General features: G+C 39.0%; 2 protein-coding genes across 12 annotated transcripts in view; one reads left to right on the top strand and one right to left on the bottom strand.

Annotated features, from left to right (window-relative positions):
• Positions 1-1,500: 1,500 nt before the first annotated feature.
• Positions 1,501-20,995, bottom strand: part of ECD (ecdysoneless cell cycle regulator) — a 49,695-nt gene continuing 30,200 nt past the window's right edge. For 4 of the 8 annotated variants that reach the window (XM_086679963.1, XM_086679964.1, XM_086679966.1 and 1 more), the window contains exons 14-15: positions 20,721-20,931; positions 1,501-3,376 (exon numbers count right to left, since the gene is read on the bottom strand). In XM_086679963.1, coding sequence (XP_086536089.1) covers positions 3,327-3,376; positions 20,721-20,931 — 261 coding nt within the window. In that variant the 3' untranslated portion in view covers positions 1,501-3,326. Of the gene's footprint in view, positions 3,377-15,399; positions 15,938-17,373; positions 18,385-20,647; positions 20,932-20,995 lie in introns of those variants that run through there. The other 4 variants (XR_015241643.1, XM_086679968.1, XM_086679967.1 and 1 more) reach the window with 4 other exon arrangements.
• Positions 2,093-19,378, top strand: NUDT13 (nudix hydrolase 13). Of its 4 annotated transcripts, none has more exons than XM_086679976.1 (9): positions 2,093-2,214; positions 7,414-7,505; positions 10,779-10,918; positions 12,674-12,808; positions 13,626-13,732; positions 15,744-15,869; positions 16,034-16,145; positions 17,214-17,368; positions 18,319-19,378. In XM_086679976.1, exons 2-9 carry the CDS (start codon positions 7,423-7,425, stop codon positions 18,511-18,513), a joined length of 1,053 nt encoding a protein of 350 aa, XP_086536102.1. In that variant the 5' UTR covers positions 2,093-2,214; positions 7,414-7,422; the 3' UTR covers positions 18,514-19,378. The 4 variants fall into 4 exon arrangements, with proteins under 4 accessions (XP_086536102.1, XP_025773979.1, XP_086536103.1 ...); XM_025918194.2 differs by lacking the exon at positions 2,093-2,214 and adding an exon at positions 5,175-5,310; XM_086679977.1 differs by lacking the exon at positions 2,093-2,214 and adding an exon at positions 5,200-5,315.

Raw genomic sequence — 20,995 nt, forward strand, 5'->3', positions numbered from 1 at the left:
TTTTTCTTATGTAGCACTTGACACTTAATTGCTCAAAAATATAGTTATTTTGATTTTTTTTTTTTAATTTTTTTTTTCAACGTTTATTTATTTTTGGGACAGAGAGAGACAGAGCATGAACGGGGGAGGAGCAGAGAGAGAGGGAGACACAGAATCGGAAACAGGCTCCAGGCTCCGAGCCATCAGCCCAGAGCCCGACGCGGGGCTCGAACTCACGGACCGCGAGATCGTGACCTGGCTGAAGTCGGACGCTTAACCGACTGCGCCACCCAGGCGCCCCGTTATTTTGATTTTTAAAAAATTATTAGAGGGGCTCACTCAGTTAAGCAATGGATTCTTGATTTCAGCTCAGGTCATGATCTCACTTGTTAGATCAAGCCCCCTGTTGGGCTCCTTGCTGACAGCATGGAGCCGGCTTGGGATTCTCTCTCTGCCCCCACCTCTCTCTGCCCCTTCCCATCTCACATGCTCACATGCTCACACACGTGCACTCACACTCTCAAAATCAATAAACTTTACAAAATAAAAAATAAAAAATTATTAGATCCCTAAGTTTCCCTAAGCGTGCTTCCCCATCTCTTTGGAACTTATTGACTTTATAATCTTATATCCTTCAAATTTTCTGTGCCTTTCTTAAGGACAATGAATCAGCCTGATAAAAAGCTTGCGTTCATGTATTAATGAAAAGGTCCAAAAGAAACGGCTGGTCAACCAGTTACCATTCTTGCTTCCCATGTAACTGAGTTACACATTAACAATGACATTCAGGATTTAATAACTCTTATCCCCTACAGTCTAATCTCCACACAGAGAGTAATTCCTTTGAAATGTAAGTCAGATCATCTCACTCAATTGAGATCTTGCTCAAATTTTTCTGTAACATCCCATCCAACCCAGAGTAAAGACTGAAAGCATTACAATGGCTCTACAAAAATTGTTAAGACTTGTGAAGCCCTACGTGATTTGGTACTTGGCTACTCTTTGACCTCATCTCTGACCATCATGCTTTGTCTTGGGCTTTCCTTGGATCTGCCAGTTACACTTCCTCCCCAGGATCTTTGCATCTGCTGATTTTTTCTATCCACAGATCTCTTCTCACAGATTTCCACCTGGCTTCCTTCCTCAACTCCTTCACTATCTTTGCTCAAATGAGGCTCGCCATCGCCATCCTATAAAAAATAGCAAAATCCTCCCTCCTCTTATCTTGCTTTATTTTTCTCCTTAGCACTTATAACCTCCTGACACATTGTATATATACTTGTTTGTTTCTTCCTTTAGAATGTAAGTTCCAGGAGGACAGAAATTTTCATGTCTTTTTCCCCTGCTGTATCTGATCCTAATAATAGTCCTAGGTACATTTGGTATTCATTAAATACATGGTAAATGAAGGGACTTCAAAACTGTCATCTATAAGCAAGGAACTTTAGTAGTAAGTAGAGAAAAGAGCAGAACCAAAGTAGTTCTGCTGGAGGACTGCTTTCAGACAGATGGAATCCTACCTTGGTTGATCAAGGGATGCCTTTTAACACAAGCTGCCACACATCTAGACACAGTCAGGTCCTTTTAAATTGCAGAATTTCATGAAATGTTACAGGTAGTTCTAAAGTGGGTAGACAGAGACAGAAATAAATATATAGAAAGGTTGAAAGTTATCTGATTTCCTGCCTCAACACTCCTTCCCTCCCCCACAACAAATATGCTTTCTGTGTATTAGGATGGGTTTGACCATCTTTTTGTTATTCAAAATTGAATCTAATGCTAGTTTATAGTCTCCAAAGACACAGTTTTCCAAATAATGAATTTTGAAGATCTTAGATCATGCTTTTGACAATCATGGTTAACTTTGCAGTTGGAGTGGGTAGCAGCACAATTGTGGATTAAGCAATTCCCAGAGTGCATCTCTAGGTGGATTCTGAGGAGTGAGGCAAAAGCAGGCTTACAACTAGTTAGCATGAAAATAGAACTACGTTTCCCAGAGTGCATCTCTAGGTGGATTCTGGGGAGTGAGGCAAAATCATGTTTACAATTACAGCTAGCATGAAAACAGAACTACATTTCCCAGAGTGCATCTCTAGGGGATTCTGGGAAGTGTGGCAGAGGCAGCCATGGTCCCTGTGGGGAAGGGAAGCCCTACTTCCCAGGAACATTAGAAGTTTCCTGGTTTCTGCTGATTCTTGAGGCCTAGGAAGGTGCCCTCCCCCAACAGAATTCAGAGTGAGTACAGTAGAACAGAAAACTGTTGAGATTCCAAGTGCAGGAGGGATTTTATGGGGAGACATAATCAAAACTTGAAAAAAGCTCTCGGTCACAGCATTTTGTAATTTTAGCTTAGTCTCCCTTACTTCTTGAAGAAACCAGGGAATGACCACAGTTTTACCTGGTAACTGAAGCTAATATTTTTCTGATACTTTCTTGGAGAGTCATTTAAAAATGGAATTTGCTAACTTCTTTGCATCGTGCCTGGATTATATTTGAATTAAGGGAGGAAACAATGTTTAAAAAGCAAACCATAAAGCTACTTAGTGAGACCTTGAAATCTGTATCCTCAGTTTTGCATATTTCCTCATTCCATTGAGGTCCACAGTAATGAATAGACAGACTGTCTGAAAAGGGCTCTCTCAAACACTACCAAACTTCTTTGTAGTTGTACCACAGAGATTCGAGATGGGCTTTTTCTTCATGTTGTAGTGCTTTATAAAGTAATCTTTCTTCAGTTAAGATGAACAGGATGAGAAATGTGGGAATTATTTATTACAGGAGGCTGAGAGAAATTGTTAATCTTAACAGTCTTACCTCCTCATTGAATAGTTGTTGGTAAAAAATAATATTCTTTCATCTGTATTAGTCTTTGTACTTTTTAAAAACATGAATGTTAAAAATGAATGTTAAAAAGTGCTTTCCCATGTATTTTGCATCAAAACATGGGTTTTGGAGCCATGTAGCCCTGGGTTTGAAATTACCGCTTTCTAAACTGTGATTTCAGATTGGTTAAACCTTCATCTTCCTCACTTGTAAAATAGGATAAATTCATTTATTCATTCATTCATTCATTCATTCACATGTATTGTGTTTTACACTGTGGTAGGACAGTGCTAGATGCTATAGATAGGGAAAGATACAATCCCAACCCTTAAGGATTTTGCAGTCTAATGGACCTGAGAATTAGTATGTGAAAACTTGATGGTTGTAATACACTTTAGATCCATTTTCTCTCCTTTCTTCCCTTGTGAGAAGTGAGACAGATACCAAGCTTGGACAAGCTAGGTAACAGCCCCAGGTCACAAATTCAGTTAGTTGGGTGCCTGGAATAAAAGTCCAGAGTCTCTTCAATGCTGACTTCCCTGTTCCTTCCTCAGTCTGGAGATACGCACAGGCACTGTAAACAAAATGAAAGGCAGGCCTCAGTTTATCATCTAAGGCAAAATAACAGTGCTAGTATTTTCTTCCAAAACTCATTTAGTGAATAGTGAGCTTTTATCCCTAGCTTGCCATCAGGAATAAAATATGACAGTAATTGCCAATTCAAAGAAAAACAGCTATTCTCTTTGTAATGTGGCATTTGAGTGGCTGGATGTGAGGATCGTAGCAGGTTTACCAGTTGTTTTCCACCGTGTTTACTAAAGGTGAGCCCTTGAGCCAACACACATTGAATAAAACATCATACCTTAAGATCCCTAAAAGAGTAAACAAATCACAAACCATTTAGAAAAAAAGCAACAAAGTTTCCCTGCATTAGATTTCTCATAGCTATGGAGCTATGAGAAATTACATTTTCATCCTAAAAGTAATTCATATATCCTTCTTATGGTTAAAAGAACCTCTTTTTTTCTACAGAGGTTCAGTCTTAATGACTGAGCCCACAGAGAAGAGCAGTACATATATCAGTTGGTTCCTATAGTGTGGTCCTGTGATCACATTATGGAAAATGCTATCAATGTACTATAAATATTCTAAAAACTAGAATGGTTGAAATGCTAGTGTAAAACCACAGTAAATAAATGAGCATGGGACATCAAACAATTTGAAAAGGGAAACCGGAACTATTAAATCTCAAAACACTCCCAAACTCTATAGTTAATCAAAGAGATATAACATGAAAGTCCCCCCACCCTCGCTTTTTTTTTTTTTTTTATTTAAAGTAAATACTACTGAATCTTGTAAGTGTGGCAATGTGTAGAAAGAACCGTAGGATTTTAAACTAAATTTTGTCCCAGTAATTCTACTTTGGGAAACTTAAAAGAAGTAACCTGAAAATATGCACACAAGTACTTAGTGGTATCTTATTTCTGGTAATTTAAAATAAAAAATCAGGGGAATGTTTAGCAAAATAAGGATGAGTCTACCTGAATGTAGTATTATGTAGTTGAAAAATTACATAGCTTATACGAAAACATAGAAAATTCCTTATGACATGTTTTATGAAGGCAAGTTGAAAACAACGTGTCCTCAGATTACAAATATGTAGACATTATATGTGTAAAAAGATTAGAAAATGCATATTAAATTATAAGTTATATTTATGTGGTGATACTATGGATGCTCTCACAATTCTGTTTTCTAGATGTCCTATAATGTAGTTATGTTAACTTTATAATTTAAATGAGCTATTTAAAAGAGAAATAGAGCTGATTTTTAAGGAATTCATTTTTTCTTCTTTGACTTTTAAATAATCTCTTACTGCTCTCTATACTGCTTTTATAAATTTTTTTTTTCAACGTTTATTTTTGGGACAGAGAGAGACAGAGCATGAATGGGGGAGGGGCAGAGAGAGAGGGAGACACAGAATCGGAAACAGGCTCCAGGCTCTGAGCCATCAGCCCAGAGCCCGACGCGGGGCTCGAACTCCCGGACCGCGAGATCGTGACCTGGCTGAAGTCGGACGCTTAACCGACTGCGCCACCCAGGCGCCCCACTATACTGCTTTTATATAAGACGTGTATAAAAAATATACAAGGGACCATTTAGAAAAGGAATTAGACTTAATCTTTATCAGATTTATGGCTTCACCAATGAAGGTACAATTCTCAGTTAAAATAAGTCTGGTTTTCCTCTTGATTGTTAGTATGTTTTCAAACCTACATTAAGAAATTGACTACGTTTTTTACAAGCTCTGTGACCACCATCCCGTGAGTCAGCTGACCACGATAATCTACAACTAGCTAAAGTTAATTTAGTAACAAAAACCAGGCAAAACATCAGGAAGCCAGTGGGCCACACAGATTAGTTGGTATAGCTACAACCAAACAGCTCTTGGCTCTCAGGATTCAAGGAATTCACCAGAGGAAATCCTTTTGGTTCCCAGGGAATGTGGTGAGGTACTCCTAAGAATACTGGCTTGGAACTAGCCTCAGTATGCAGTGAGTCTCAGGAACGACTACTTATTACCTTTATTTTATTGTAAAGGAGTATGTACAAATGGTTAGAATTTTTTTTTTAAGTACAGCAGTGTATAAGTAAATGTCAAAATTATAAGTACCCTTTTCAGTCCTTCTCTCCATCCCATTCTTCCAAATTAGTCACCTGTTAGCAATAGCGATTTGGTATGTTCACTTCTAGTCACCTTAAGATATGTTTACTGGTATGTATATGTCCTTTTCTTTATAAATTAGATCATGGTAAACCAACCAAATATTATCTGCTTTTTTTACTTAATCATATGTTCTGAATATGTTTCCCTGTTACTATATATGTACATTTCCACTGTTATTTTCTATTTATTTTTAAGAGCTGTATATTATTCCCTTTTAGTACACTTTTCAGTTAACATTCCAGTACATATCCTTTCCTTCTTAGGATAAATTTCTAGAAGTAAAAATTGCTAGGTAAAAGGGATGTTTATTTAGCATTTTGATAGATATTCCCAAATTGCCCCCCCCCCCAAATATTTACATTCTCAGAGTTTGTACATGAGACATACATATATATATGACATGTACATATATGAGAAATGTAAATACATTTATTCTAGCATATCACACAAGTCTTTGGGTTATTAAAATAGGGATTATGCTTTTAATACTCTCCCAGAATGCTTTGTAACCCATATATCACATGTTGTTTTCTGGGAAAGCTGTGTTTGTTTTCTCTCTCCTGCTAGAGTCCCTTGACAGCAGGTTTTTCATCTGGTACATTTCTGTGTTCCTTAAAGGACCTTGCCTAAAGTCAGCTTTCAATAAACACTCTTTGTTGAATGTCGTTTGCTAAATATATTTTACCCTTGGCTAGGACATAGATTTAGCCAAAACTGTCCAAGGATTAGTCATCAGTGATTCACAATTATGCAACCAAGAAGTAAGCCTAAACTCAGCGATTTGTTTAGTGTTAAAGCTTGCTTCCCTTGGGCACAGTTAAAAGGGTGGTTGGTTATTTAACTGTACTGATTTTCTCGTTTCAGTGGAACTCCTTGACTTTTATTGCCAATGTGAAATGTACTTTTCATGGGGAATAAAATACTTATTGATAAACAATTTAAAAGGAATCACCTTCTGCAGAATCGATTCATAAGATACAGAATTTTTTTTTCTCTCACAGTGAGATTCAAAAAATAGAAAATGTCTTGAATTCATGTAGATTTGCATAGCTGGCTTTTGAAATATTTTCCTAATGGCCATGATTTTATATTTTTCTTATCTATAGTATTCCTCTTACTTCATTCTTGGAGGGACTGGTTTTCATATATCCTGAGAAACTTTAGCTCCATTACTCTGGAGACACTCCCAGGCTTACCTGTGTATTAGAGTAATGCTAGCTGCTGTAACAAACTTCAAAAATTCAGTAGCTTAATATGGTAGAAGTTTATTTCTCCCTCACAAATAGTCCAGAGTGGTGTGGTGGAGGGGGGTTTGTGGTTGGCAGGTGGCTTTTCTCGGTGTTGTGATTCAAGGATACAGCTTCTCCGTCTAATGACTGCCATTCTGGAGTCTTCTAAGTAGGAAGAAAGAGGATGGAGAAGGCATACCCACGTCTTAACTGCTTCAGCCTAGAAAAGATATACATCACTTCCACTCACATTCCATGTTAAGACCTACTTTTGGCTCTGCTTAGATACAGGAGAGGAGAGAAACATAGATCTTGGCTTAGCAACTATGTTCTAACAACAAATCCGCAATATGGAAGGAGGAGCACATATTTTTTTATGGATAGTTAGTGGATTCTCACAATAACCTATTAGGTAGGCAGAACAGGTTTCAATTTTGGATTAAAAGAGGTACTGAAAAGTTGAAATCCCACAGCTAGTTAGTGGTAGAAATGCAATTTAGAAAAGCCAGATCATCTGACTCCTATTCAGTTTCTCTTTCCTTAATATTAAAAAGTAATCTTATCCTGGCTTAAAGTGTAACCCTGTTGGTGATTCATTACTTTAAACTGCATACTATGACTTTTTTTTTTTTTTTAACTCCTCTTTTCTCTAAGGACCTGACAATGTCCCTGTATTGTGGAATTGCTTGCAGGAGAAAATCTTTTTGGTCCTATAGGCTGCTGTCAACTTATGTCACTAAGAGCCGGTGAGTTGTGACCGACCTGAGCTCTGATTATTCTCTTTGGCCCATTACATTATAAAATATAAATATCTCAAAATCCTATATTAAGGAATCCTATATTAAGGAGAATTAAGGATGCATGATTAAGATTTACATATGGGGTTCCTGGGTGGCTCAGTTGGCTAAGCGTCCCAGTCTTGATTTTGGCTCAGGTCATGATCTCACAGTTGGTAAGATTGAGAGCCTTGGGGTCTGTGTTGACAGCACAGAGCCTGCTTGGGATTCTCTCTGTCCCTCTCGTGCACACGTGTTCTCTCTCTCTCTCTCAAAATAAATGAACAAATAAAAAGATTTACATATAAGGATGTTCACTGCAAATTATTTATAATTGGAAACATTCTAAATAAACTAAATTTCCAATAATATCTAAAATATCTGACATACTTAAATATTTAGTTCTATTAAGATAAGAACTTTGTCTTTCCTGCTATGGTACCCCTAGTGCATAAAACAATACCTGGTACAGAGTAGGCACTGAAGGACTGTTGAATGGATGAATGAACAGTAAGGGACAAATTAATTGAATTATGGTATGCCCATATGATAGAATGAAAAACTATACTGTAGAGTGATAGTTCATGAAGTTTCCTGAAAATAAGGTGATAACTCTAATCCCCTCACCCCCTAAGAAAGAACTAAACTACCAGTGAAAGATAGACCAGGAAAAAAAAAAAACAAAACTATACCAGTATAGGTAGATGGTAAAGGACTTTTTTTGTCACGGCTTGGGCAAATTTGAAATCCATGAATCTGAAATCACTGTCCTGCTCTCATAGTTTTGGGGTTTAAATTTGCACCATCTGTGTGGTATGGATCCCAAACCCAACCTAAAAAAAGAATGTAAGTAGTAGTCCTAGACTTATAATACCCCTGGGCACCTTGCAGAAGCAAATATAAAATTCCTCTGAAGAGATACAGTCCTAACCAAGGTTTCCTACATAAAAAGCTCTGTCAGACAGGAATGCCCAGTCCAAAATTTAAAGACCCCTAAACATACAGTCTGACATAAGCAGGAGAAAACAAAATTGCAGCCCTTATTTTAGATACTGTTGGGCATTTAGGTTATTTGCAGTTCTCAGGCTGAGACTTTGAGAGCAATAATTGAATTATTGAACAATTATTGAATAGTCTAAAAATGACTGTGTTAAAGTGACTTAAAAATGAGTAAAAAATCCTGAATGAAATTCTTTCAATAAGGAACATGGTGTGAAAAAATGTTAAAGAAAAAAAGGCTACAAATTAGTAGGTATGGTTCTGAATACACCTACATTCATATAGATACACAATAAATAGTTCGAAGAATTCCCAGGTGTAAAGAGCGATCATCTCTGAATGGTGAGGTTCTTGATGATTTCCCTTTTTTGAACAAATTGTTAACTATATTTACTGATTTTTACTGATGACTTTTTATTTTTATAAATAGGAAAAAAAAACAGTTTAAGTCTGATAATCTTAGTGTTGTTTCCATGCTATTATAACTAAGGGAGGAAAATGAATTTTTAAAATTAGTGTTCCTGATCAAGAAGAAAAATGTAAGGATCTTTTTGGATCTCAGTTCCAGTTCCAGTGAGGCCTCGAGTTTAAGAACTTAACCTGGGTGTTTTTGTAGGTGTTTTGTTTTATAGGGTCATTAGGGCAAAGCACAGGTTGTACCACTCTTACTGTTCTCTTAGGAAGGCAGCAGTGTTTGTTCTATTGTTTATATTTGGTAACTTCTGAGTGGCACGTCTCTCCTTTGACATGCATTAAGTCTTTGCCCCAGGAAGCTGCAGTCACTTTTAAAGGGTTTAAAAATACCATGAGGATTAAGATCTCAGGTTTCTTTGGTCTTGTGTTTATAAAGAGCTCACTGTAACTCCCTTTATCATACAGTCAAAAATAGGTTCTGGGGCGCCTGGGTGGCTCAGTGGGTTGAGCATCAGACTTCCACCCAGGTCATGATCCCTTGGTTTCTGAGTTTGAGCCCCACGTTGGGCTCTGTGCTGACAGCTCAGAGCCTGGAGCCTGCATTGGATTCTGTGTGTCCTCTCTCTGCCCCTCCCCTGCTCACACTCCCTCTCTCTCTCAAAAATAAATAAACATTTTTTAAAAATTAAAAAAAAAAGTTTCCTAAAGAGACCACTGGGGCACATTTATCATTTTGCTTTGCAGTTCCATGTTGAGCTAACACTATTGATGTTACAAAAGCTCCCAGATCCTACAGAAAATAACCATAAACTGTGTTGCCCACTTAAGTGACAAAATCTGCCATAAGTCTGAGTCTCTTTGGGGGCTTTTAACAGGCAAGAATGGTTATCCCTAAGGCTCTAGAAGGAGAATCCCACATTCAGTACCCCTTGAGTCATGTGGACCCTGACCTGATTTCCAAGGCTCTTGACTTAGGTCATCTTTAATGAAGGTGCTCGGAAAGCCTAGAACTGGATCAAATACTATTTCTTTTAGAGAAACTAATGATAGGATGTTGTCTTTTCTGTATTTGTATTTTGGCTATTGAAAATATTACACTTATTAAGTTAAGTGTAGGTCAAGCATGGGCATCACTTTCCCATTAGTGGCCTCTTCCATAGAAATAAGGAGCTAATGGTGTCCACGGGGGTGGTGGGGTGGGTGGGGACTAGATGTTTGAAGCTACAATGGATTGAAGATAAAATCTGGTCTTTATCATCCCTAGACTGAATGAGAGTTACTTAAGTTATACTGTTTGCTCTTTGTCTGCAATAATAAAGTCTGCTCCCATCTCTAGGTATTCTGTGGTTGATGTTTTATCACTGTACTTGTTTTTCTTTCACTCCACTGCATGTAAATTCTTGCCTCACAGCGTAATATTGGCAAAGTACCTTGAGGTTCAATTCAGTAAATATTTATTACCCTTGAAGTTCAATTCAATAAATATTTATTGAATTGAGCCATTCAATATGCTAATTACTGGAGATACAGAACTAAGGCTGACCCTGTCCTGAAGGAGATCATAGTTTTTCAGGGGAGACAGACAAATTAACAAATGGTATAATAGAAGTGCAACCACAGAAGTATGGGCAAATGTGTATAGTAGCACAAAGGAAGGAATGAAATGATTGCCTGCAGCCAACTGAAACCCTTTTCAGAGCAATTTAGGATATAATATAAATAAAAGGAAATAACTATGGTAGGAGAGGGATGCAGGGACAGAGTTCTAAAAGGTGAATGTTGTATAAGTAGGTGTGGTTTTGTAATGCTTTGATTATTTCCAAAATACAGGTACTTATTTGAACTGAAGGAAGATGATGATGCATGTAAAAAAGCCCAGCAGACAGGAGCATTTTACCTCTTTCATAGCCTGGCTCCTTTGCTTCAGAAATCAGAACATCAATACCAGGCCCCCCAGCATAGCCTACTAGGTAAGCCCAAAGAGGACCTGTAGAATAGACCAGCCTGTGGCCATTAAGCAGAATTCCATCCGTATCAAATCCCTGAGAAAGGATCTTTTGACCTGAGAGTCCAGATTTTTCAAACTGTTTCTGCCAGTTAGTAGTGTACAAACCTGAGTTGTCCAGATATTATATGGTGATGGTGTGAACCACTACTGCCTTAAACGAGGGGTTAGCGAGACTGCTGTCCAGATTGGAACCCACCGCTTGTTTTGTAATGTAAATATTTATTGGAACACAGTCACGCTCATTCATTTACATGTTGTCTGTGGCTGTTTTGGCACTACAATGGCAGAGCAGTTGTGACAGGGACCACATGGCTCGCAAAGCCTAAAATATTTAGCCAAACCCTGCCTTAGGCCAGTGATTTCCAGCCTCCATGGAGTTGCACACTGTTCTACTGTTTAAGATCTGCGTTAGGACTTCATTTCTTCTAGAAGGGTCAAAATAAGGGGTGCCTCAGTGGCTCAGTCAGTTAACTGTTCAACTCTTGCTTTTGGCTCAGGTCATCATCTCACAGTTCGTGAGTTCAAGCCCCACACTGGGCTCTGTGCTGACAGTGCAGAACCTGCTTAGGATTGTCTGTTTCTCTCTGTTTCTGCCCCTCCTCGACTCTTCTCTCTCAAAATAAATAAATTTTATTTAAAAAAAATGTTTTTTCTTTTAACATTTATTTATTTTTTGGGACAGAGAGAGACAGAGCATGAACAGGGAAGGGGCAGAGAGAGAGGGAGACACAGAATCGGAAGCAGGCTCCAGGCTCTGAGCCATCAGCCCAGAGCCTGACGTGGCGCTCGAACTCACGGACTGCAAGACTGTGACCTGAGCTGAAGTCGGATGCTTAACCGACTGAGCCACCCAGGCGCCCCACAAAATAAATAAATTTTAAAAAATTTTAGAAGGGTCTATGGCCATACCATCCTGAACGTGCCCGATCTCGTCTAAAAAATTTTAGAAGGGTCAAAATTAAAAGTGATTTAAAATTAATTTGTTTTGAGAACTCTTTTAGGGTATGTAACTAGGCATACCTAAGCCATTGGGATTTTGCATTCAAGGTACTCTCAGTTTTACATGATATCACTATATACTGACTTCTAAATACAAACAAAGCCAGTGAATTTCCTCCATGGGTCAGATATTGGAGTATTTGGATAGTTTCTAGCAGTGCGGAAGAGTATAAGGATGCCATCAGAAGGCAATGTTATGTTGTATTATGAACAAATAAATATAAGTCCTTCATGCAGAGGAGGACAGGTTTTCTCTCTAGGCATCATTTGTCTTATACAGACTGGGATCTCAGATGAATCGTCTACCCTAGTCCGTACAAGCAGCATAATCTGGAGACTAAATCATATTTAACTGATTTGTTCTCTTCCATTTTAAGCATGACACATTTTTTCCCCCCAGTGTCATACTACATTAACTATTGTGTATTTTTTTAACTAGGGGATATGCTCCTTTCATGATGCATTCATGAGAGTCCAGTGTTACACAGTAAGAATTCCTTCTTTAGTCTAAACACTTTAGGTGGCTGATGAGAAGGTGGAGGCCTAGAGAGGTTAAGTGATTAGACCAAGATGACATTGCTAATTAGCTGCAGGGCAATGACTAGAAGCAGGTATATCTACTTCAAACTGAAGTAGAGGATTTCCTATGAGTCTAATATGGCTGTGGTGATTTAATTAAAACCTTTGTTTTTCTCCCTTCTCCCTTTCTGTTTCTTAGAGTTGGAAAGGCTCCTAGCTAAGTTTGGACAGGACACACAAAGAATAGAAGATTCTGTGCTGATTGGATGCTCTGAACAGCATGAAGCATGGTTTGCTCTGGATCTAGGTCTAAATAGCTCCTCTTCCATAAATGGTATAGAACATTCTTCCTAATGGGAACTTCCCAGTGGTGCTCAGACTTTGGGGTTTCAACATAATAGCAAAATTTCAAAGAAAGTTTTGAGAACACCAAAAGGTTATTAACTTTGTATTTTTTTTAAGTTAGGATATAAAAAATCCTACCATCTACTATCATTATCATTTAAAGAAAGTAAAGAACATTTTAATACCTTCTCAGGTGGTAGGTATACCGATGTTTATTGTATTATTCTCAGTACCTTGATACATTTTATATTTCTTAACTATTTCATAAGCAATGTTTTAAAATTAATGACATTGTTCTTATCTCAAGTGGGAAGAAATATGTTACCACGCAGTAGCTCAGGGTCTTCAGACCTACATTTGGGAACCAGGTTGGTATAGGTTCATGGCTCCTATTAGGCTTTCCTTCTCTCTTTCAGAGTCTAGGTGTAAATGTAATGATGCTGGAATGAGGTGCAGATAGAAGCCTAGACATTCCATTTTACCTCTTTTTCAGGGATAGCATGTGGCTAGTGCAAGTATTTTACTCTGAAGAGGATCTTGAGAAATACTATGCTCTAATTTTTCTCAAATTTGCATGAACATAAGAATCACCTAATGCTTATTAAAAAATACAGATTTCTGGCCCTCACTCCCTTGCTGTTCAGAATCTCCAGGTAGAGGCTTAAGAACCTATACATTTTTTATTTTCCCTAGTTAAGTCTTATTAGGTGAGTTTGGGAAACACTGTTCTAACAGGTATCCTTGAGAGGGGCCCCAAGGCAAAGTTTGGCATTTGTTTCATTTCATTCTCATTTCTCCTTTTCTAGCTTCCTTACAGAAACCAGAAATGGAGACAGAGCTCAAGGGGTCTTTCATGGAGCTGAGGAAGGCTCTCTTTCAGCTGAATACAAAGGATGCCTCCTTGCTGTCCACGGTAGATTCTGACTTCTCAGTTCTGTAGAAAATTTAGTAAAGCAGTGTTGATGGGTGAATACATGCATGCATATGCAAGGCTAGAATGACATTTGATTTCCTCCTGCGCAGAGAGATCATAGTCCTTCCTACAAACCTTGGCTGGACAATGTGCTGTAGGAAGAGTGCTTATTCTTCTTCCTTTTGTCCTTATTTTTGGCAGGACCATTTTCTCCTATAGCAGTCTGATTATCAGCCTCATGATATTTTTAATGACCCACAGCATAATATATACATCATCATGTTACTCCTATGAGAAATTACTTTGTATTGCTTTAATGACATCCTCACAGCTTTGGATTTCACTTGCTGAAGTACTTTTGGTTTTTCATTTAATTTTTTTTTCTGCAAATATATATTTTTTAATGTTTATTTTTTGAGAGAGAGAGTGAGCAGGGGGAGGGACAGAGAGAGAAGGGGACAGAGGATCCAAAGCGGGCCCTGCACTGACAGCAGTAAGCCTGTTGTGGGGCTTAAACTCATGAACTGTGAGATCATGACCTGAGGCAAAGTCCAACTTTCAACCAACTGAGCCACCCAGACACCCCTGCAAATATGTTTAATGCACTTAGATTACACAGAGGAAGAGGAGCAAGAAAGAAACAACATCTAGGTGAGTCGCCCAAAAATTCTTACAGATGTCCCAGGGCTGGCTGCAGCCCCCAGGAACCGAGTCACTATTGACATTAGAAATTAATATAAAATTTTACGGAAGTCTGCTCATTGCAGCATTCAGGTACTTGTACAAAGGGAGGGCTCTCTCTACAGGGCTTGTAACAGGAACCCAGGTACCTCACCTGGCATGGAGAACCTAGAAGCCAGAAAGAAAAGACAACTGGATTAAAAAAAAAAATACGGTCAAGAGAGTTCTCTACTGGTCTGCTCCATAGAGTACCAACCTTCAGGTTTTTTCTGTGCTCTCAACTCCATCTCAAAACTCAGTCCCAAGGCTCTTGTGTTTACTTTTAAAAATGCTCAAGCCCTTTAGACTCTTCCCCAAGGCTTCCTAGTCCCTTCCCTAAAGCCTTGCCTTTGGAACAGGAAGAGAAGGGCAAGAAATTGTTCATTTAATTTAAAAAGACACCTCTAAACATTTTTATTTGCAAACAAATTCCACTTTTATTGGGAGGAGTACATGTTGAGGTAATGTCTTATTTTAAGTTGGGTCATAAGTGCATGGGACATTCATTACAATACTTTATATATTATATGTACTTTAAATAATTCATAATACATTTAAAATATACTTTCTTTTATTCATATTAGATGCTAGAGGAATATGTTCAGACAGTTTTCCTTGTTTTTAAAGTTTAAATGGTTGGGTGCCTGGGTGGCACAGTTAAGCATCTGACTTCAGCTCAGTTCATGATCTCATGGTTTGTGAGTTCGAGTCCTGCCTTTAGGTGAGCATGAGCCCCACTTCCAGCGAGCTCAAGCCCCATATTGGGTGAGCCCCGCTTCTCTCACCCTCTCTCTCTCTCTCTGCCCCTTGTTGGATTCTCTTTCTCCCTCTCTTTCTCTTGTTCTTTGCTTGCTTACACCCTCTCTCTCTCTCTCTCAAAAAAAAAGAAAAAAAGAAACCAAACAAAAAAAGTAAGTTTAAACAGTTAATAACCATTTAAAGTAGGTGAGCTGGAGGTGCCTGGGTGGCTCAGTCAGTTAAGTGTCTGACTCCTGATTTTGGCTTAGGTCACGATCTCACAATTTGCGATTCGTAAGACTGAGCCCCAAGTGGGGCTCTGTGCTGACAGCGTGGAGCCTGCTTGGGATTCTCTCTCCCTCTCTGCCCTTCCCCTGCTCGTACTCTCTCTCTCTCTCTCAAAATAAATAAACATTACAAAAATAATAAAGTAGGTGAGCTGGAAAAGGATTGGCTTTTCCCTTTGACTTGCTCTAAATACTAGGCCCAGGACTATTATAGGTGAGCTCCATATTCTCTCCAAATGAAACCAAGCCCATCTTTGTATTCCTAGGCTCAGGCTCTTCTCCATTGGCATGACGGTCATCAGTTCTGTAGCAGAAGTGGGCAGCCCACCAAGAAGAATATGGCTGGCAGCAAGCGTGTATGCCCTTCCAATAAGATTATCTATTATCCACAGGTAAGCACTACTTTAAAAGGACAGTAATCCAAGAAGGCTATGCACTACTCTGTCCTGGGGACAAAAGCCTGTACAATTCAAAGGCTCTCCTTAGTTATCCAATCCTTCATCCCATTAATAGGCTCCAAAGCCCTAATGTCGAAGTTTCTATCCCCTTTTCCTAGATGGCTCCTGTGGTGATCACTCTGGTGTCAGATGGGACTCGATGCCTGCTTGCCCGCCAGAGTTCCTTTCCCAAGGGAATGTATTCTGCCTTGGCAGGTTTTTGTGATATAGGTAAGGAGTTTAGGGCATATACAGATGACTGGAGGACACAAAAGCTTAATAACAGTAGGTATTTCTTTGCCTTGTTGCCGCAGTGCTTGGAGTATTAAACACCCTCTTCCCTATGATGTCAAGAAAACTGTCTTCTTTGGCACCTGTGTGGTTCAGTTGGCTGAGCATCTGACTCTTGATTTCAGCTCAGGTCATGGTCCTAAGGCCAATGAGATGTCAGTCTCTGTGCTGAGCATGGAGCCTGCTTAAGATTCTTTCTCTCTGGAGTGCCTGGGTGCTCAGTCAGTTCAGTGTCTAACTCTCAATTTCAGCTCAGGTCACAATTTCACCGTTTGTGAGACTGAGCTCCATGTCAGGCTCTGGATTGACAGTGCAGAGCCTGCTTGGGATTATTTCTCTCCCTCTCTCTCTGTGTCTCTCCTTCTCATGCTCTCTCTCTTCCTCTGTCTCAAAAATAAACAAATATTAAAAAAAAAAATAACTGCCTTCTGGCATTATAATTTTTCAATATTAGGCAAATTTTCAAGCATACAGCATAGCTGAAAGAATTCTACAGTTAACACTTATCCATACACTTACCACCTAAATCCCATAATTTTTTTCTTCATCTACTTTATCACATATCTATCTATTCTATCCATCCATCAATCCGCTTTATTCTTTGATGCATAGTTTGAGACATTAGTACACTTCTCCCTAAATATTTCAGCATGCATTGTATTAACTAGAATTCAGCATTTACAGGTTGTTTTTTCTCAGTCTGTTGGGGTAAAATTTGCAAATGGTGAAAGGTGGCATTAAAATTTTATTAAGGCTGAAGTCAGCAGTAGCTTCTCCCAGTGCTACTCTTATTTTGCATTACAACTAACCAAATGACTAGTGTAAGTATTGCAGTTCAGCCTCCAGCCCCAGACTTGATTCCCGCTGTTACTGAGACTCGGGGATTTAGGGCTCTCCCAAGAATACTTCATTGAAACTTTGGAGCCAGTTTCCGCTCCTTTCACAAATGGGCATCTGTATCACCCTTCCCGCTGCAGGGCTGTCCTGAATTAATCTGAGTGCTTATAGGTGAAAGCCTGGAAGAGGCTGTCCGGAGAGAAGTTGCAGAAGAGGTGGAATTGGAGGTGGAAAGACTACAGTACTCTGCATCCCAGCACTGGCCCTTTCCTAATAGCTCACTCATGATTGCTTGTCATGCAACTGTGAAATCAGGGCAGACAGAGGTAAGTTCTGATGCTTCCCTTCTGCTGTTTATTTCCTTTGCTTCACTCAAGTTGGTTAGTAGGCATGTGTGTTATCCAGCATTGTCTACATTATACAAAGGATGTGTAACATATGATTTGGTCCCTTGAAGAATTTGCAATCTTATAAAGGAAACAATCTCCATGAAAATTCAGAGCACCAACACAATCACCATTTTTCCTTATTTGTATCTCCGTCATGAGACAGTTTGCTTTTCATCATCAGGACTTAACAGAGCATCTTGCACAGAGAAGGCACACAATAAATATATCAATCAAATTGAATGATGGATTTCAGGATGGGTCTTACTGTTCAAGTCTGTTAGGATGTTGGGGACTAATTATATAAAATCCTAGGAACTTCTGGTAGAAAGGGATTTAGATGTTGCCTTACCCAGCCTCATCTTGCTTTTTGGTAGCATGCCTTGACAGATGGCATTGTGGGCACAGGTTCCTACCTGTGTGTTTCGGTTTGCATAGAATTTGTAATATCTCATCTGTCTCAGCTTCCTGTGGGGGGAATTTGCGTTGCAAAGAAGATACTACGCTTTTGATTATCACTAACTATCCCTTATCCTTTAAAGAAGAGTAATTTTATGTTTTTAAATAGAAAGTTATATAATCAATAGGGGCACAAAGAAAAACAAACATTATTTATATACTACACCTCACTGTTAACCACTCTTCAGTATTTCAGTATTTGTGCTTCCAGGATTTTTAAGATGAACTTTTTTCTTTTTCACTATTTACAAAAATATATTTAACTCTCACCTTTTAATTATGCCTCTCTTGCTTCTGTGCAATATCTAAAACTCCCAGCCTATAGATCCCAGGTATTGCTCAGTTCCGGAAACATCTTCTCACATTTGGCTAGAGTATTCTAAATTTTATAGCTCCTAACCTTACATCCTGTTTTTCTTTATGTCTTTTAGATCCAGGTGAACTTGAGAGAACTAGAGGCAGCTGGCTGGTTCAGTCATGATGAGGTGGCCACAGCCCTGAGGAGAAATAATCCATACACTCAGCAACAGAATGGGACATTCTGGTTGCCCCCCAAGTTAGCCATTGCCCACCAACTGATTAAGGAGTGGGTAGAAAAGCCAAACTGGTCTACCCTGCCTGCTTAACTCAGGTTGAGACATCTAGATCCTTTCTCAGTATCTTGGAGGGGCATAAGAGAGATCAGTTGATAAAGGGGAGGTGATAAAAGGCCATCTCCAGGACAACTTCATAATAAGGCAGAATAGAAGGTAATCCTACAGTGGGCTGCCTTTAACAGCAGTGTTAAGGAAGTTCTTCTTCAAAGGCAATCAAAAATGCCAAACTGATAAGATGACGATTGTCAAAATCAGAGGGAAAGTTGAAACATTAGTTTGGATATAGGCCTTTGTTCAGCAATTTTCATTGAGGCCTTGGAAGCAAACATCTCTTCAGCAGGTATCTTGTTAATGCTGGATTTATACTAACTGCCAAAATGTGCCTGATAGAATTTTATCTTACTACTGAAAGTATACAGCAAACCTCAACCCACTCCTGACTTTTCATCCTCACAGAATTAAGAAAAATAGCACAACCCGGGATTTAAATAAAAGTCATATTTAAGTCATCTGAAGGGATGAGGAAAGTGGGAGCCAAGGTCTTCCTCAGGGTACTCTGTAATAAATCAGATGCAGTGATGTTTTGCTGAGGTAACTGCACCCCAGTGGGGTTTATGATAGTTAAGTCTTTTGCAGTTAACTTGCTCAACTTGTGACCCAAGGAAAAGATGATCACTTTGCCATGTCTGACTTCCTAAATGCACAACAGTCACTGCCATTTGCATATCCAGTTAAGTGTTGTAACTTCACTTAAGGGATTAGTGAGGATGAACCATTTCTTGAGCTTTATCAGATAAACTAATGTAGGATTTCTCATCATTCGTGTGTCATTCTACACCTCATCATAGAAGAGAAGAATTTATCTGGAGGAAATAAAGTAAATTTCCACACCTTTGTTCAGATGCATTTTTCTGTCTTACGAAGTGAGGAAATTATAGAAAGTGAGAATTTGGGACAGGGGATAGGGAGGGAGAAAAGCAATCTGTTAGTGTGATAAACATTCAAGTCGAGGTTCCAAATGTGGAAGAAATGAAGCGATGTACAGAAGAAATACAGTTAGAGGTCTGTTTGAAAAGAGGAATGGCCAGGAAAGAGTTGTATCTTGGGATGATTTTAGGTACTAATTTATGATAAAAGACACAAGTGCCAGAGACCCTAACATTATTCACACATCAAAGTCTACAGGACTAAGCAAAAGAGATTCTAGAATTAGACAAGATGAAGCACTGAATTTCCCTCTGATCCCAAAAGGTCATTGCTTTCGCCATTGCCAGCAAATCATCAGTGCTTTGGGGAAATCAAAGTGCCTTCATCAGGAAACGTTGAGGGATAGTATGTGACAGGTCTTGATTGTCCTGCTAGGTTGGCAGCTTGCCCTGACCTGAACTGAACCCAGCATGTAGAAGGGAAAAGCACTCTCGAAAGAGAGGTCCTGAGATTTCTTCATATCTTGCAGTTAGAAGAAAACAGTTCAGGGTCCATGTGTATTACCATCTCCCAATGTTTTCGGTCTCTATGTGGGTGTGTTTGTGAGCACATGTGTACACATCCCCCAATCTGAAAATACTGACAGAAAGGGGAGTGTGCAGGATTCCTGGTTATGAGTTTCTCAAACTTACCATGGAGTAACTGTTTGCTTTTGGATTAATGTGTTGTTTTAGAAAAGAAAAGATGTGAGAGGCTAATAGAGGAGCTGCAACGTTGAACTTTGTTTCCTGGCAGTGAGTGGGGAGAGGGCTTTGCTTCTTAGAACTCCAAGGATATCTGAAAAGTGAGGCAAAACAGGGCAGGGTTCGGGAACTAAAAATGGCAGATAAATAAAATGAACTTTGGTACAGGGCCTACCTGGATAGACAATATTCATGTGGCAATGAGCTGTGAAGGTGCTAACAATAAAAAGAGCCCACTCAGTTCATGAAGCAGAATAGGAAAAACAGGTAAAACATAAAAACAAATGTATCTATTACCAGAGTGAGCCTGGTAATTGGAATAAAAAAGCAACTCATTCATTCCTTATTTTTGCCTTTAACCCTTAACAAAGATAAACTTAATGTTCTAAACATGGAGTGTGTAAATCAGGGGCTGTCCAGGAACTTGATATTCTGTCTCCTGCTGACTTCAAAACCTTTTATGTTACCTCATAGTCATCCACACTACAAATGAGCACAATCAGACTCAATATTTATTTAAGAAGAAAAAAGAGGTGAGATGTGCTGGTTAATCTTGCATCGGCTTACTTGTGGGTCTGTGATTGGTGTTATCAGGCAGCTGTACTCCCATGCTTTGTAAAAGGTTGGACGCAGGTCCTGCCAGGCCAGCTTGGGAACTATAGGATTCCAGTATGTTGGAAACCAGGTTCAGGTCTACGTCCACTGGTGTCATAACAGATCCTCCTGCACCAGAATCTTCCTCATCTGAATTATTACTGGTAGTCTGGGAGAGAGGTTCCTTATTGATAGAAAAGAAAATCATGAGATAATAGGCCATTAGGTTGGATGGTAGTTACAATAAA

The sequence above is a fragment of the Puma concolor genome, chromosome D2, assembly GCF_028749965.1.
Source record: "Puma concolor isolate L17-30 chromosome D2, mPumCon1.1.hap2, whole genome shotgun sequence".
Lineage (NCBI taxonomy): Eukaryota > Metazoa > Chordata > Mammalia > Carnivora > Felidae > Puma > Puma concolor.